Source organism: Cyprinus carpio, chromosome A1 (genome assembly GCF_018340385.1).
Source record: "Cyprinus carpio isolate SPL01 chromosome A1, ASM1834038v1, whole genome shotgun sequence".
NCBI classification, from domain to species: domain Eukaryota; kingdom Metazoa; phylum Chordata; class Actinopteri; order Cypriniformes; family Cyprinidae; genus Cyprinus; species Cyprinus carpio.
Genome location: NC_056572.1, coordinates 32,940,485 through 32,958,811, shown reverse-complemented (window position 1 = coordinate 32,958,811; position 18,327 = coordinate 32,940,485). Strand labels below are relative to the sequence as shown.

Here is an 18,327-nt window from a genome sequence, read left to right as displayed (position 1 = left end):
GGGACTACATCTCATTTATTTCTTTTAAATTAACATATAAATAGGTTTTAATATATGTAGATTCTTTTAACAAAATGTAACTGTATTATATTGCAATCTTAGCAATTCCGACACGCAACAGACACCTGCTAATAAATGTTCGTGGAACTGATAACAGCGTCGGTTAGGTTTCCTTCCGGAACGATTTCCTGTTACACACGCGCCGGGATCAGCCGCGATCAACTGCCTGGTTTCTGCGCGATTAATCCTTTAATCTGGGTATGTTTCCTATGACTGATGTGTTCGAATATATGGCGTTGAACTGTAAATAAAAACCGAAGTTTCTGGTAAAGAAACTGTTAAGCTGAGATGTATATTGAAGTCATACATGAACTCGTGTAAGTTCAGTGGAAATCATTAGAGCGGAGTCATACTCAGTCAACAGGAAATCGCCGTGTGTTTGATATTGTATCCATTACACGTGTCACATATTTGTATTCTGTCTTTGTGATATTGTAGGTGAAAGATGCCTAAGAAAAAGACTGGCGCTCGTAAGAAGGCTGAGAGCCGAAAGGAGCGAGAGAAACAGATTCGAGCAAATAAAGAGGTTGTTGATGTGGCCAAACACCCATGCAATGCAACCATGGTAAGAGTCGGACATCTACGCTAGTTCGTTTGAACCCTGCAAACACTCTCAGAGCGGTTCAACTCGTATATGTGAACAAACAAGTGATTTCAGACCCCCCCCCCCCCCCCACCTTATGAAGTTGTGGTGTGAACAAGAAAGGGTCTGAGATCACTTAAGTGCTGAAGAGGACCAAGAAAAGAACCAGGTTCTCTTTTGAGTCCACTATACTGTGAACACCATAAGTAAACTAGGTCCCTTTCTACTAAAACAAACTAAATGAAAAAAACACCCATACATTAAAACCAACTATATGTGAAAACACCCTAAAGCTTTCACACCGCATTGACAGATTACAAAAATTAAATTTTTTGACGAATAATTTTGATAATTATATGTATTTTTAAGGCTTTCAAAACAGTTAAGTGCTCATTCTCCTTTTAAACGTTATATTTAACTAAATTTAAAAATGACATATTTACTTTATTTATATATATATATATATATATAATATTTTTTTTTTGTTCTCTTGTGAGATATGACCCAGGCATGGTACAGACAGGTTTCATGAAAACAATACTATCAGAAAATTCCTTTAGCTTTGGAAATTTCTATCAAAACTTGAATGTAACCCATAGGAATATTTAGGCATTTCTTTCCAGTTTTGCTGCTTTTCTAGTTGGTACATTAATGCACTAACCTAACCTTTTTTTTTCTTTTTTTTCAGGAATGTGATAAGTGCCAAAGGTAATTTTACTTATGATTTTTTTTTTTAAGAATTGTTACATTACCCCGTACCTTTCCATAATATTGCATTTTTTTTTTTTTTTTGCCAGGCGACAAAAAACCAGGGCATTCTGCTATTTCTGCTCTTCAGTGCAGAAACTTCCCATGTGTGCACAGTGTGGTGAGATGAACTTCCTCTTACTGAACCCCAGCACGCCCTCTAGACTCACTATAACTGACCCTCGTCGTTTTTTCCCCAGTTGGAGTCTGGAAAATGTCTTGCAGGTTGCTCAGTTTGACAGTGGACATCAGTCCAGTGTTCTGAAACTTGGCCTGTCCAATAAAGCAGATAAAGATGACATTTCGGTCTTAAACAAATCATGGAGGGCCGTATCTTAAGAGCACAGCACATAAATTGTACTGACAGACATTGTAAGTGGACCTTAGAGGGGGTTAAAAAAGTATGATATGATAAGAAATAATAATAAATACTCAAAGGGAGATGAACTTGTCTGGGAAATATGTCCAGTGTATCATTAAATAAATTCCCAAAGAGGCAGGCATAATGCCTACAAAAACATTGTTGTTTTTGTAACAAAAAAAAAAAAATGCACTGAACAACCTGTCTGCACTCTTCACTTACAATGTTCTTATTATTACCTCTGTTATTTTGTACATTCCTCTGGTATTTTGCACATTCCCTTTCACATTTCTACCACCGGATGCCGTTTGCACTGTTGTGGTCATTGGCCATATATAAACATATGCTATTTACGTATCTCACTATATAATGCACCTTCTGTTTATGCTTTCTTTGCACCCTATGTTATATGTGCAGTCATTTGCATTGAGCTGGTCTCTGCCCTCCAACCTCGTAACTTGCACTATATGTCATAAAGCTTAATGTATATACACACATTCTATATTTATTTATATACTCTGTTATTTGCACGTCTGGTTAGATGCTGCACAGTGACAAAGTTGAATCTAATCTAATTTGAGCACTCTGATAATCGGTAAGACGCTGGACAGGGATAAATCATATATTTATTCAGTTATTTTTCTTTATTTAAAGGCAAAACAAAATGCATGAAGGCTTCAGACTGTGTCGTGAAACACCCTGGGGTTCACAGCACTGGAATGGGCATGGTGGTAAGTACAAACATCTCCATAAATGGTGCCACTAAATGTCCTCAAATATCGTACTTTTTATAGCCATTGCACTAGAAATAGTTTGACAGAAATCCAAGCAACTGTCTTTGAGAAGCTAGGTTTAGGCACAAAATCAGAAGAATTCAATTCTTTTTCATTTATTTATTCTGTCAAACAAATCTTCTGTATAACGAAGGACATGATTTGTGTTTCTTATCACATTCTGTTCTGACTGTAGTTGCCAAGAGTTTGAAGTTATCCACCCTTTTCCCACTTCCCATGATGCTTTGCGGAAATTATGGAATAAACTGTTATCAGTCAGAGACTGCCACTAAACCTGTTTAAAGAATGCAATAATAATCATTTGCAAAGACTAGGTACGGTGAGGTGACATTATACCCCTCACTCCTCACCCATCGATCATCAAAACCAAACTTAAGTGTAGAAATAACAAATTATTATCAACAGACCATGAATAACCCTAAAAGCTCAACAGTATCTGAGTCTTTTGGCAACAATACTATGGATGTGTTAAATATCACTGTATAAATACCAAAAATCTTCCATCATTAACTGTAATATGTAAGGATATTTCAGAGTGCTTTCCCTCATTTTGACAGATTAATGTGGTATTTCTTAGCTTTATATGATTATTTTCTAATGTATAATATATTGAATATTATAAATATTACAGTAAACACAGCTTACTTGGATTGGAAGTGAAAAAGGGAAAAAAACTACATTTTAAAGTGCCATTTGATAGAGATTTAACTGAGGATATTAAGGCAGCAAAATAGAAGGAAAAAGGAAACAGGACATAGCTCGAGAACTGAAAAGAGATTTCATCACAAATATTCTTGTGATACCAATACAATTCCAAGCAATGGAATTGTATTATTTTCCTAAAACATAAAAATAGAGAATGACAGTTAATATACTGATTAGGGATTATTTGTAGCATGAAATGATTTGTTTCAGTCAGTTTGAGTGGAAGTTGCCCAAGCCTCATCTGGACTCAGGACTCGTATGGAAAAAGTTGGATAGTTGGCAGAAGAAGCACAGAAAAGTGAAGTTAGTGCAGTCTGAATAATGCAGTTTTGGGCATATGAGCTCTGCCAGGTTTTTATTTCCTGTTATTGTAAAAGAAAGTCTTTGGCATCATGCTGACACTGTCATCACTATTATATGTGATTTAAATTAGCTTGGGAAGAATCAGAAAACACTGCCGTGTGATCTGAGCTCTTGCAACTAATTGCCAGAACATTATAGTGTAGGAAAATTTGCTCAAAAGGCAAATGTTAATAATTAGTTATAACTTACTATAATTAAGTATAAATATTTGTATCAGCTAATGGAATTCATATTAAAATCAACAAGCCTGTTAACGTTTTATTAATTCTAAGATGTTTTTATTCCTAGTGTATGAAACCAAAGACAAACATAGAATGTGTAGTGCAATGATATTCCCCAGCTTTCCAGTACATGTGAGAAGAAAAAGTTAGTATAAATAAGTAATAATAACAATAGTAATAATAATAATACACAACTGTAATATATACAGTGCACAGCATAAATGAGTACACCCCCTCTGAATTAATATAAAAGTTGTATTTTCTTAATGATCACTAATATAATTCATGGAAGGATGGCAAAGTTGAACCATATTAAACATATTTAATAAAAACAACAAAATAAATTCAAGTTTCTAGTTTGTTTTATTTATATAGCACATTTAAAAACATCAAGCACGGCTGACCAAAGTGCTGAACAAACAAAGACATAGAACACATGACAACCCACAGATTCATACCATAAACTCACAATACATTAAAAGCCAAAGAAAAGAAATAGGTTTTAAGAGATGATTTAAAAACATTTAAAGACTGTGCTGATCTGATATAGGCTGGAAGGCTGTTCCATAGCTTAGGGCCAGCAACCGCAAAGGCTCTATCCCCTCTATGCTTTAACCGTGATCTGGGGACAAAGAGAAGTCTTTGATCACCAGACATCCGATTTCGTGTAGGATTGTATGGATAAAGTTGATCAGATAGATAGCTTGGTGCCAGATTATTTATAGATTTAAAAACATAGAGAAGAATTTTGAACTCAATTCTAAGATGCACAGGTAACCAATGCAACGATTTCAAAATTGGAGTAACGTGATCAAATTTACGTTGTCCTTTGAGGAATTTAGCAGCAGCGTTTTGTACTGATTGGAGAAATGCCAAGATAAAGAGAGTTGCAGTAGTCCAAGTGAGATGTAATGAGCGCATGGATTGCAATCTCTAAAGTTTTCATAGAGAGAAAAGATTACATTTTGGAGAGAAGGCGTAGCTTAGAAAAACAGGAACTAATAACCGCATTTATTTGTTTATCAAATTTGAGACTCTGCTCCCAGAAAACACCTAGGTTCTTAATACAGGAAGAAGTAAAAGGAGCAAGGTAGTCCAGGTCGATATTTCTGCTCCCTGAATTTTTCACTGGGGCCAAAGATTATAACCTCGGTTTTTGATTCATTCAGAAATGAAAAATTTTGAAAGAACCACGTTTTAACTTCATCCAGGCATGCAAAAAGAGATTCTAGAGCAGCATGTTTATTTTGTTTCAAAGGTAGATAAATTTATATCATCTGCATAGCAGTGAAATGATGCACCATGCTTTCTGAAAATAGAGCCCAAAGGAAGCAAATACAAAGAAAAAAGAATAGGTGCGAGAATAGAACCCTGTGGCACTCCACAGGTAAGTTTAGCAGGCAACAAAGAAAAACTACCTAATCTGACAGAGAAACTTCTATTTGTTAAATATGATTTGAACCAGCTAAGAACAGTTCCCTGGATTCCCACAAAATATTCTAGTCGAGATAAAAGAATTTTATGATCAACTATCAGGTACAGTCCCTGAAACTAAACATTTATTCAGAAAAGACACCAAACTAGGTCCAACTGAGTCAAAAATTTGTTTTAAAATAGTGGAGGGAGAACATCATGAGAGCAGAAAGAAGGTTTCAAATGGTCGATAATTTCTTTGAGAGACTGGAGAGAAACTGGTTCAAAAGCTCTCCATATGGCTGAAGAGCAGCAACATTCAGGTTAAACATTAAACCTGGAGAAATTTTAAATCACATTTAAAGGAGGATTTAAAACAGTATTTATGACAGAAAATAAGGCTTTAGAACTATGATGATTGCAATTAAATTAGAAAAATAATTAGACTTTGAGTTTGAGTTGCAAAACAGTCTAGGCATTTCATATGAAATTTGCAATTTGTCCTTTTTCCATTTTGGTTCAGCTCTTCTACAAGCTTACCACAAAGAGCGGATGTTATCATTGAGCCATGGTTCAGTTTTAGGTTTTAACTTCTTAGGTTTAAGAGGAGCAGTATTATTCAAAACCTCTGAGCAGGCAGTATTAAACAGACTAAGATACTGTTCAGCATCCAAGTCAGGTAAAGATGACTAGAAGGACAGAGACAAGCACACCTCGTCAGAGGTGTTTGTGAAGTCATCACAAAAGTGGGAAGAAAAGGGACGAGTCAGTTGTACAGTAGGAGTAATGCTTGAACTTAGCTGAGTAAAAGGCATCGAAAATAATACAGGCATATGATCTTAGAGCAAAGTATCAAAAACCTGAGTATCAGTAATAGAAAAACCATGAGAAAGAACCAAGTCCAAAGTGTGTCTGTGAGTATGTGTAGGATCTTTCACCCACTGAGACTGAGAAACTCAATTTCCAGAGGTTTAGACTGAAAGCACACATGTATATTAAAATCACCAAGCAGAAAAATATTGCTATACTTTGTTATACAATCACCCATAAAAGCAGTAAATTCACTTATAAAATCTTTAACTAGGTGAGGGGGCCGATACAACAGTGCTAACAAAACAGGATTATTCCATTCCACTCGCAACAACTGTACTTCAAAACTACTGTAAACAGCAATTTAAATGAGCCAATTTTGATTGCAGAAATGAGTACACCCTAGATTTAATTCAGAAAATGTATAATATTGTAGTACTTAGTATGTCCTGCTCTGACCGTTCTTGGCACTGAGTGTACAAGTTCATGACAAATTTTCACATCTGTTCTGTATATTAAACTCCTGGATGAACTCCATGCTCTGGTCTCCCCACAGCTGCTCAAGAGCATTAAGATTGAGTCAAATACATGTCCACTGAATGATTTTCACCTCTGGAGAATAAATATCATCATTGTCATGCTGAAAAAATGCCCGATAATGCAGGGAATGAGGGGAGGGTAGCATATTCTGTTTCAAGTTTTTGTATTACATCACACATTACATCACACAGTTGTGTATGAATTCATGCCAGCATTGATAAACTCACACTCATTCATCCCATATGAAAGCATTACTACCACTGAACGTCACTGGAGACCAAGCACTTATCACTGTACTCCTCCTCTAGCAACACCAGAACATGTTGGATGCTTTTGGATCCGAAATTATTGACTTGGTCTCTTAAGACCAGAGTATAGATTCCCAGAAGTCTCTATTTTGTAAATATGGGCCTTGAAAGAGGTTAAATGAGTTTATTTTGCTTTGGCTGCAGTAGGTAATTCAACAACTATGCATGTTACTTCTGCAGGCTGCGTCATACTCTGTGAGATAAAGTGTCACTCTTTTCATAGCTTTTGCCAGCTCTGAGACACTTGCATGTTATTTTTCACTCGTGAAAATTCACTCGTCACTAAATGAAAACTTAAAGTGAAGACCTGAGTATTTCAGGAGCCTTGGCACAAGTCCATTGTTTTTGAATGTCGGTGCTACTGCTGCTATATTTTCACACTTAAAACAATAATTTGGTATTCATCTTGTACCAATGTCCTCTTTTATGCTAAGAAATAAGTCTCAGTTTAAAGCACTGAGTCCAGAAGAATTTCCGATTGAACACAGAAGTCTCTGCTTGTGAATGTGTGGCTCTGTTGTTAATGCAGTAGTGTTTGTGTCCTACAGGGGGCCATATGTGACTTCTGTGAGGCCTGGGTTTGCCATGGAAAGAAGTGCTTGAGTACCCATGCCTGCTCCTGCCCTCTTTGTGATGCAGACTGCATTGAGTGTGACCGCAGCGTTTGGGAACATGGTAAAGAGCAAGCATTCACGTCTACCACGGCACAAACAGTCACCATCAGTTACCAGTAACATGAGTTTTGTAATCACATTACTTTTTTTCAGTAACTAGTAATGCATTACTCTTAAATTTACAACAAAATATCTGAGTTACTTTGTTTTCCCATTTATTCACTGGCACGTCTCCCGTCCCTGTGCTGAGAGAAATCAAGGCACTTCCTTAGGCCAGCCTAGTAATTTCACTTTTGGTGTGAAAGGGCATTTACAGTTGCCAAAATATACTTTTGGGATGATAAAAAAACAAATAAGCAAGCCCAGCCCAGGAGACCAAAAGTAACACAAAAGTCATGTTATTAAAAGGTAATTAAGCAATGCAAAGAGTTACTTTTTTTTTTATGGAGTAATGCAATATTGTAAGGTATCACTTTTAAAAGTAACTAGCTACCTCACTCTAAATCAGCTGTTCTCTGCATTAATACGGTTGGAGAAACCAATCAAATCCTGTTTGTTGTTTAATGTACAGGTGGTCGGATTTTCCACTGCTCTTTTTGTCACAACTTCCTGTGTGAGGATGATCAGTTTGAACACCAGGCGAGCTGTCAGGTTCTGGAAGCAGAGACTTATAAATGTACGTCTGTCTGAGGTTTTTCTGAATATTCTTCTTTGCAATAAGACATTCAACTTTATTGACTTATGCCCCAATTGCAGGTTTATCTTGCAATCGTCTCGGTCAGCATTCATGTCTCCGATGCAAGGTTTGGATTTTCATCAGTCTGGTTTGTTTGTATACATACAATGTTTGGACAACCTATGATTGAAATCCTGTTTTTATAGGCATGTTTCTGTGATGATCACGCTCGAAGCAAAGTGTTCAAGCAGGAGAAAGGCAAGGCTCCTCCGTGTCCAAAGTGTGGACATGAAACTCAGGAGACCAAAGATCTCAGCATGTCTAGTGAGTGCCGTCTGCTATTTATTACTATTTTGTCTAATCTAAATTTTGAGACATTTTATTCTGTTAATTCATCAAAACAATATATAGTCAATTAATCAAAATAAAATGCTAAATATGATAATAAAATTCTTAAAATGATCGTTTAAATTAAAAAAAATATATATATACAATACAAATAATAGCTTTGAACGTTTTTCAAAAATGTTCATAAAAATAAAAAATTGTTACATGAAATGAACATTAACTGAAATAAAATCTAAATAAAACTTTTTTTAGTTGCCAAGGCAACAGTTCTCATTTTCATTTAGTCTAATTTAAAGTACTAAAATAACAAACTAAATAAAGTTAAAATAATAGTAAAAAAAAATGTATAGAGATATTAAAAAACGGAAAAACTAATAAAAATGACAACACAACACAGTCATAAAAACTTACCAAAATTAAAGTGAAAACAAAATGTTTTATTCAGTATAAAAAAAACAAAAAAAATTCAAAATCTAAAAATATTTATAAAAATATAAAAATATATATATTTTTTAAATCTCATTCAAAATATAAAAAAAATCATGAAAACGATAGTAGTATAACAATATACACTATAGTTAAGTATAGTATGTTAATGATACTAAAATCACACCGGTTTTGAGTTGCAGTTAGATGTCTGGTACTAACCGAATGTTTTGTTCTTGCAGCCCGAACACACAAATTTGGCCGGCAGAGTGGTGCCGATGAAGACGGATATGGTGCATCTGGATACAGCTCCTACTGGAAAAATCTGGAATCTGGTGGGGGATACAAAGATGAGGAGGATGATGACTTCGATGATGATGAAGATTATGAAGAGGAGGAAGATGATGACGAGGATGATGAGGAGGAGGAAGATGACCCAGAGGTGGAGGACTCACTCTCAAATCTGAGTTTGGAAGCAAGTGGAAAGACCCAATAAAACGCATACAATGCATAAATGGGATTCAGAAATTCAGATATAGGTGTCATCTAAGAATGTGAGCTTTACCTTGTCAGATATTTGGCCTTTTACTTAAGGTTTTCTGCATTGCATTGTATAAATGTGTGCATAAATGTCTGATGTTGTCACCTTTTTGAATTTCAAATATATCTGAAGAAATGTTTTTAAAAGTCAGTTGTGTATTTATTTTTAAGAGTCAGTTGACGCAGCTTCTCAGCTCTTAGGACACCTACACACTAGATGCTGTTATTTATTTAGTTTTTGTAGACTTTAAAGGTAAACATGTACAGGAAGAACGCAAGGGTTTGTGAAAGTGACGACCCATCATTTGATCAAATGTTGACAAATCTTTAACATTTTAAAGATTAGGCATCCATATTAGAGATAGAGGTCCTTCATGCATTCAGGATCAACAGGTATCAGTATTGATCCTGAATGCTCAGGGGGCCAAGGGCCAAATTTACTAACAGCTTGTGCCAGCGTCTAAGTCTTATGCCATTAAAATAGTACTGTCAGGATTTACTAAAGACATACAGTGAAGAATTAACGCTGAACAGTTATTTTCGTGCCTGACTTTATTTTTTTTACTAACTTTTGCACTCGTCAAATTACTGGTATTTGCGTCATTATTTGTCTTAAAGCAGATGTGTCTGTGTTCTTTAACCCTTTAACCGTCACCCTTCATTTTTAAAATAGGCATTAAAGTGCACTATCCAAACTTAAATAACTGTAATTTATGAACACTTTGGAATATAGACCTAAGGTTGGTCTCTTTTTAAAGAAGAAAAATAGTAGATTTTGGCAAAAGTAGATTTTTAAAAATAAATGAAAGTATAAAAAAGTTATAGAAGTTTAAATGTACTGTAAATAAAATGCGCTATATTTATTTTATTTTATTTATAAATATTTTACATAACAGGTTTTACTCTAAAATTGGTATAGAATTACAGCCTTGTGTCTAAATAAGTTATGTTCCAAATTTAAAGTTGATATGAAAAAAAATTGAGTTTCCTGTGAGAGTTTATTTAGGGCGTCATACCACAAACAGCCACTGGGAGCCATCAAAACTCCTTTGAATTTTGTTTAATGAATTTTTCTCTAGATTTCGCTGTCAATTTTACTTCTATCCACCAAATATGGAATCCTATAAAAGACCGTAATGCATTTTGTAATATGACACTTGACACTGCCCACTAAGGGGCAGGAGACCGCCATAAGATTTTAAAGGTTTTCACAGGATGAATCTTGGGCTTCTAAGCTTTCAAATGATATATAATGTATGATGATTACTAAAATATTTTATAGAGAAAAAAGACAACAACAAAAAAGAACGCCAAGCTAAGTTTAGGGGTTAATTTGTTGTGGTAAATCCCCTGGAGAAATGTCCACTTCCAGTAATGCTTTTTTTTTTTGGAATTGCACTGATGCTAATGTGCCGTTTAGTCAATTTTTCCTGCAGAGTTTAGCTCCAACCATAATCAAACACACCCAACAACAAAATCCAGGTCTTCAGGATCACTAGAAAGTCTCTGGCAGGCGTGCTTTGCAAGGGTGAAGCTCAACTCTGCAGGAAATTGGACCTCGAGAGCCAAAGTTGAGAACCCCTGCTATATTGTTTGATAGTTTTCTGTTTACCTTTTGTAACGCAGCTTCAAGCATTGATAATTGCTCTAAATAAAGTAAAAATTTAGAGGTAGTAGATGTAGTAACAACTGGTAAACAGCGCGACGCAGCTGGCCACGTGACGTCAACATGGCAGGGCGACCCGCTCTATGCAAAACAAAACAGTTTTCCAAGTTTCCACACTGACGACTTTAGTCTACAACTCATGTCCGCGCGCATTATTTTAATTATACTTCTCCAAATGTCCATTCTTTTTTTTTTTTCTACAAATGAATGCGTGCATATTTAGCAATTTACCTTGATAAATAACCTCAAATGACCTTGCGTTGTCAGTGGACTTCTAACCTGCTGTTTTTGTTACCAAGAGCTCACTTATTCGTGGACCTGAGATGACTGTGTTTAACACCCCAAACAAAGTTGTTGCCGAGTTACACATTAGGAAGAGCACTCTCGCTGCGGTTTTTTTTCTTTTTGAAGCCAAGTCAAGTACTCTCACTGTGTATGTCAAAGTGAAAGCGCTCCATGGGCGGTGTGCCTGAGTGTTTTCATTAGCACATTTGATCAGTGCGCGCACGGAGGACGAGAGCAAGAAGCCCGCAGTGTGCACTCGTGGATTAATGTACATCTGGAGCAGTCAATTCAATTTGAATTACTTCCATGACACACTTTAAGGACTCTTACATAAGGAGAACATGTGAACTTCACGCAGCTGTCGTGGTTGGCCTACCAACAATTTTGCTTTCGATGATTTTAATGACCCTCTTCCTCGTCTTCATCGTAGGAATTTGGAATAAGCCAGCCAAGCTCAAATCAAAGGTAGGAAACATATGCGCACTCGTTTTTGGCTCATGCATGTTGTAAATGCATGACGAAAAGCAAAAAAAATCGTTACATTCCTCCTGTGGCAAGATTTGCATTCATAGTGTTGCTATTAAGACACATCTTCAATTAAAATATGGGCAATTAAATATGTAAATATTCTTATACCTGTCTGTATACAAGTCATAGAATCATTTTAGCTTTCAGATGAATCTCTTTTACTGGGATTCTGCTTCGTCCGTCATCGGTTACTATTCAATTATTTAACTAAATCATCAATTATTATTATTATTATTTTTTTTTTTTAATGGAATAGTTGATGTAGTATTTTACATTAATTCCACATGAAAAATACATAAATATTAATAAGAACGATCTCAAAAGCCATCCATACAGGTAAATATTTATGAAATATTTCTGTTTATTTCCTATAATAAACTAAAGGGCTGATGCATCATCATACTAAACCTACATCTAAATATCTTAAAATGAATCTCCTTTACAAATATTGGCAGTAAACCAAAACAATAAACAAAACTAAAATTAAATAAAACAAAACAAAAGATAAAAGCAATAAGCAATGTTAAAGTTAAATACAACAAAAGATAATTTACGCTTCACATGCTACTCAACTGAAATGTAATGACTCAATCTGGCAGCTTTACAATGTAATGTAATTCTTTGTTGCGTCAGTTGCAATTAATTTCAAAATGACATGATTTCAACTCGGCTTGATGATCTTAAAATGTTACTCTATTTATTTCTGTTCATCTGTTAAGTCATTTTAATACCTTAACATAATTCCTTTAACCAGTATCCATTGTTAATGTTACTTATGTGTATTCCAGTCTGGTTTAAATCTGTGCTATTTATTTGGTAGTAGTAGCCTACTTAGGTGTACTAGTACTAGTAATTATCGCAGCTTTTAAGCTTCCAGTAACAGTTCTAGTTATGCTTATGCTATGCTTATGTAACGCTTTGACAGATTACTTACTCTAGATTACTTACTCTAGCAAAATAGATAACAGAAATCATTTGATTGAAGGTAACTAAAAAGTAAGTACTAGTGCTAGTAAGTACTAAAGTTGGTACTGAAAGAGAATAGTTGGTATTTAAGCTATAACTCAGTGTCACAAGTGTGCAATTAGTCATTGTCGTCTTCTTCCACTGAAGTCTATAGCAGCCCAAAGTTGCTTTCATGTTTATGCTAATACCATTTGAATCGTAAGGGCTAGAAACAAATTTCAGCAAAACTGTTCCTGATTCCTCGGCTCAAGACAAACTCCTCCTCACTTTCACAAAAATCAACCTAAATCATCTTCAGATCATTCATCAATTTGACAAAAAGCACACTAAAATAGACTTTTTTGCTTATAACTTCTGAACATTTGGCAAAAAAAAAAAAAAAAAAAAAATCACAAGACCCAAGTCAAATGATTTTCTCAAACTCCCCATCTCAGCCATTTTGTGCATGAATTTTTATAATTCATTAATGCATTGGAATATAGTTACAAAATTTGGTACGTCTCTTCAGCACCATGCCCTGAAGGTACTCAAAAAGTTTCGGAGCAGCACTACCTTGTGGTCAGAAATTATAACTTTAAAAATTGCTACTAGCTTTTGATGAATTTGGCCTATTGTTATGAGACTTGTCTTTGCAGATTCCTTGGATCATGCTGAGAACATCAATACCAATTATGCCACAGTCGACCATTTTGATTTTATTTGAACACCTACATTTCTGAACTCATCCTAGACTGCTGGTCTGATTTTCATGAAAGCTGTATCTCTGCAAGGCTTAGGCATATTGACACCAAACTTTGTGTGTGCCATAGTCACTCCACACTGAATACACCACACCAATTAGGTCACAGCGCCACCTATTAGTCAAAAGTCAATAGCAATTAAATCAATTATATTTTTCAACCTATAAATGACTTTGATTACTTGTTTACTTTTGCTTTGTTGTGCTCGGCCACTTGATTACATTTGTTTTCATTTCCTCTGACTGCGCACTTTGCTTTCTGGAACTGCATAACTGGAACTGCACTTGTCTATCTGTGGGACTTTTGCAGCATTTGTCCTTTGTATGTATTAAAGAAGTGTCTGATCTTTTACAGAGAACTGGAAGATGTGCTTGTAACCCTTGGTGCTTTGAGAGTCACATGGAATGCCTTTTGAACTCAGAGGTTTGGAATTCTATCTTAATTCTGAGGTATATCTAAGAAATTAGACTGCTTATTTCCTTTGCTGATTGCTGTGTAAATCTGGCATAACCACTAGGTTGCTTAAACTGGTTCTAGGGTGAATTCAGCTTGGGCCCAGGTGCTGTGAATTATCCCCTAATTTCTCAGGGTTTATTTGAATGGCAATTTGTGTATCAGACACATACATTAAAGTCTCAACTACAAAAAAAGCTATTTGAAATTTACTAAACTGAAAAAACAAAAAGGAAACAAACAAAAAAAAACATTGGTGTAGGATTTACTTTGAATCAGTTTTCACTCGGAAATTGCAAAAACGAAAACACCATTTCCTTATAAACACATTTTAAATATCTTTGTTAATAATAAAAAGAAGCTTATTGTTGTAGAGGGAAAAAAATTTAATACCATTTGTGACCACAGTAGCAGACCCTGTTGACAAACTATATGGGGTAAGTTGTCATAATGGGAATCTGTCGATAAATAGGTCTGTTATGAGCTGTATGAAACATAAAACAGTTCTTGAAACTGCAAAAATAGAACAAACTCTTGTTTTGACCACGAGTTGTCCTGAGTCATTTATATAAAATTACAACATATAACGTGACAACTTGCCCCAACCAAACTGCAGTGCTGTGAGAACACTATTCTAGTTCTCACAATATTTGTTAATATCTACTTTTATTACATAGTGAACTTTATTTACACTAGCATTTTTCTAATTGGACTTTTGACTCTTTATAGTTCATGAGTTTATAATTGTTGAGATACGGCCCTTGTGACAGCGTCACCATGTGACATCTATCTCGCCCAACATAGTTACAGTCCAATAAAAAGAATTACTCTTACGTACTAGATGACTTGACACATGTGAGATTTCTAAAGTCCAGTTTAAATGGCCTTTTATCTGCTGCCACCCAATTATAGTGTGCATGTCTCCTGCTGTACATTATTGAGTCTTAAGAGACGCAGACAGGGCTGGTAATATGAACCTGCTATGAGATCATTCTCTGCCTTGTTCTGCCTAGAGCAAACACCACTATTATCTGTTCAGAACATAGCTGTTTAGTCTTTTTCGTTTGCTTACAATAAAATGGGTGGAGAATGGTGACCTTAAACATGATCAGATTGAATTGAAGCCTGAAACTGAAACCAAAATGATGTTAAAATCTTTGGTCACAAGAATGTGCTAAAAATAACAAGGTTTGCAGGAAAACAGTTGTGCATACATTATATACCACATTCTATATTTGATTTGTTGATATCTTGATTTAGTTCATCTGTATTTCCATTGCAACTGAAACCAGCATCTTGTAGTGGCATTGCAAATGGATTTGTAATGGAGCAATTATAAATGGATTGTGCAGGATTCTAAAATAATTTAACTTTAATTTGTCTTATTGCGGTTGTTTTTATGTATTTTGTGTGTGTGTTCAGCTGTCTAAGTGCTCTATTGCCCGTGGCTGAAGGAAATGAAATGCAGGCACTGAAAGACCTCCAGAACGCTCTTCAAGACAAAGAGACAAAGCTTTTATTCCAAGTATGACATATGAGCTTTTGATGCATTGTGCATGTCAAGGAGTAACCATACTGTAAATCTCAATCTTATTTTTTTATTGTCACAAAACCCACTTGTCCTAAATAGTAAATCAGAATCCTAATATGTAAACATTTTTTTTCCAGCGTTCTAATGTACGTTTGTATACACCAAACACAGAGGATATCAAGGTAAGTTCACTTAAAAAACTCGGTTTTACACAGATTAATATTAATATGGCAATACACATGAGAATCCAGTGCTAACAGAGCTCTATGTTCGTCTGCAGAATTGCACATTTAAGTTTTTTGACTGTTTCCTGATGGAGATGAACGTTCTCTTGCATGACGAAGACCCAACAAATGAAAATCAGTTGCTGATAAAGACAACTTTAGAGGAATATAACAAAAATGTAAGTAAATGTATATATATATATATATATATATATATATATATATATATATATATATATATATATATATATATATATATATACACACACACACACACACACACACACACACACACACACACACACACTACCAGTCAAAAGTTTGGGATCAGAACGATTTTAATATTTTTTACAGGAGTTTCTTATGCTCATCAAGGCTGCATTTATTTGATCAAAAATGCAGGAAAAAAATATAATATCGTGGAATATTATTATGATGTTAAATAATGTTTTTCTATTTTAATAAACATTAAAATGTAATTTATTCCTGTGATGCAAAGCTGAATTTTCAGCATCATTACTCCAGTTTTCAGTGTGTCACATGATCCTTCAGAAATCACTCTAATATGCTGATTTATTATTAGTGCTGCAAACTGTTGCGTTTTTTTTTTTTTGGAACCTGTGATACTTTTTTCAGAATTCTTTGATGAATAAAAAGTTAAAAAGAAGAGCATTTATTAAAAAATAGAAATCTTTTCTAACAATATACACTACAGTTCGAAAGTTTGGGGTCAGTACATTTTTATTCTTTCTTTTTCTGAAAGAAATTAAAACTTTTATTCAGCAAGGTTAAGAAGTGATAGCAAAGATTTGTATTATTAGAAAATATTTATATTTTGAATAAATGCTGTTCTTTTTAACTTTTTATTCATCATCCTGAAAAAAAAAAACATTGCAGAAATAAATGATATTTTAAAGGATATTAAAATAGAAACCATTATTTTATATTGTAATAACATTTTGGAAGATTACTATTTTAATTCTGTATTTTTAATCAAATTAAAAGCAGCCTTGATGAGCATAATTTACCCCAAAAAAAAAAAAAACAAAACAAACAAAAAAAAAACAACCCAACAGCTGTGTGTGTGTGTGTGTGTGTGTGTGTGTGTGTGTGTGTGTGTGTGTGTGTGTATATATATGTATATTATATGTGTGTGTGTTTGCAGATTTAAGTCTATATTAAAATATATAAACAATGTGAAATGTGTGTATATATTTCATATTGTTTATATATTTTAATATAGACTTAAATCTGCAAGCAATATGGTGGACACTGGACATTTTGTGGTGCTGTATGGCAAAATGAAAATTTGTTTTATTGGCTGATTATTGTTTGAAAATATTGAACTTAGTAAAGAAAAATGCCTTATAATTAGATAAATAAGCACGTATTAGCGTGGTGTAATATTAAAGAGTGGAGAATATTAAATATGCATAATTAAGAATAAATGAATTTAATGTTAATTACATAACACACACTAATAATGACTTTTTCTTGTGACTTGGGAATTTTTCAATGAATCATCCTGTCATTCCAATTCAGATTCACAGTCATGAATAGGAAAGCAGCAGATTTTGTTTCAATTTCTGAATGATGTGCATCACTGATGGTTATGTTTGTAACAGCTGGTAACGAGTTTGTGTTTGGACTCTTTCCACAGAAGTGCTCCGAAAGATATCCTTGTGAACTACAAGAACTCACCAACTCCAGGGAGTTCTTTGACAGGATGACAAACTTTCTTGAGAAACAACAAGTTCTTTGCAGACAACCATCTACTATAACATGTGATTAAAATCATACTTTATTTCCCTTAAAGCATGTACAATAAGCTCATTTATCTATTATCATTTTAAATTATACTAGACTTTTTTTGTTACTATTATTTATATCACATCAGTCTGAAAGTGTCACTATATTAAAGCTATAAGAATGTTTTTTGAATGATTGTTTAACTGTGAATGCCTTGTAAGTGTACAGAATTTAAAGGTTTTTTTTTAAATGTAAAATAGGTTTTATATATTGTTTTATATCCAATGTATTGTTACATTAAAATAATTTTATCAACAGAAATAATGTCATTTGATTTTATGACCCGGTCTGATATATAATTTTAACTATGAGGGAGGAATAGCTTACATTGTTTCAGTTTGCCTGAGGAGGAATTTCCTGTCCAAGTCCTTTGTGGTCCTGACCTTCTCCACCACTGCCCCATAACTTTTATAAACTACACGGTCACAAAAATAAAATCAGACACTTACAGACGCTTAGTGTGTTTGACAGGAATGAAAACGAGGCTATGAGGAATAGAAGTACAGTGTGTTCAATGGATTGTAATGTTGTTTAACAACATAATTGTTCAGCTGACAAAACATCTTTCCGGGAAAAAAAAAAAAAGTTAAATGGTTGAAAGTTTTGACAATTACGT

The 18,327-nt window shown here is 34.4% G+C and overlaps 2 protein-coding genes across 3 annotated transcripts; both read left to right on the top strand.

Annotated features, from left to right (window-relative positions):
* The first annotated feature begins 98 nt into the window (after positions 1 to 98).
* On the top strand, positions 99 to 9,649 carry LOC109113769 (zinc finger protein 330-like). Of its 2 annotated transcripts, none has more exons than XM_042763080.1 (10): positions 99 to 258; positions 499 to 625; positions 1,332 to 1,351; positions 1,441 to 1,511; positions 2,406 to 2,482; positions 7,454 to 7,580; positions 8,091 to 8,195; positions 8,276 to 8,322; positions 8,402 to 8,519; positions 9,212 to 9,649. In XM_042763080.1, exons 2-10 carry the CDS (start codon positions 506 to 508, stop codon positions 9,463 to 9,465), a joined length of 939 nt encoding a protein of 312 aa, XP_042619014.1. In that variant the 5' UTR covers positions 99 to 258; positions 499 to 505; the 3' UTR covers positions 9,466 to 9,649. The 2 variants fall into 2 exon arrangements, with proteins under 2 accessions (XP_042619014.1, XP_042619019.1); XM_042763085.1 differs by lacking the exon at positions 99 to 258 and adding an exon at positions 360 to 377.
* Positions 9,650 to 11,012: 1,363 nt separating this feature from the next.
* Positions 11,013 to 17,972, top strand: LOC109087419. Its single transcript, XM_042763073.1, has 6 exons — positions 11,013 to 11,925; positions 14,049 to 14,143; positions 15,570 to 15,672; positions 15,816 to 15,860; positions 15,959 to 16,081; positions 17,563 to 17,972. The coding sequence occupies exons 1-6, from the start codon at positions 11,767 to 11,769 to the stop codon at positions 17,692 to 17,694; spliced, it is 657 nt and encodes a 218-aa protein (XP_042619007.1). The 5' UTR covers positions 11,013 to 11,766; the 3' UTR covers positions 17,695 to 17,972.
* Positions 17,973 to 18,327: the final 355 nt, after the last annotated feature.

Bases quoted from the DNA above. Each gene is read 5' to 3' on its own strand.
- LOC109087419 (XM_042763073.1), top strand. From the start codon at position 11,767: ATGACACACTTTAAGGACTCTTACATAAGGAGAACATGTGAACTTCAC. The intron at 15,673-15,815 runs GTATGACATATG...TTTTTTTTCCAG, and splicing joins AGACAAAGCTTTTATTCCAA to CGTTCTAATGTACGTTTGTA. The intron at 16,082-17,562 runs GTAAGTAAATGT...CTCTTTCCACAG, and splicing joins TAGAGGAATATAACAAAAAT to AAGTGCTCCGAAAGATATCC.
- LOC109113769 (XM_042763080.1), top strand. From the start codon at position 506: ATGCCTAAGAAAAAGACTGGCGCTCGTAAGAAGGCTGAGAGCCGAAAG. The intron at 7,581-8,090 runs GTAAAGAGCAAG...TTTAATGTACAG, and splicing joins CCGCAGCGTTTGGGAACATG to GTGGTCGGATTTTCCACTGC. The intron at 8,196-8,275 runs GTACGTCTGTCT...CCCCAATTGCAG, and splicing joins GGAAGCAGAGACTTATAAAT to GTTTATCTTGCAATCGTCTC.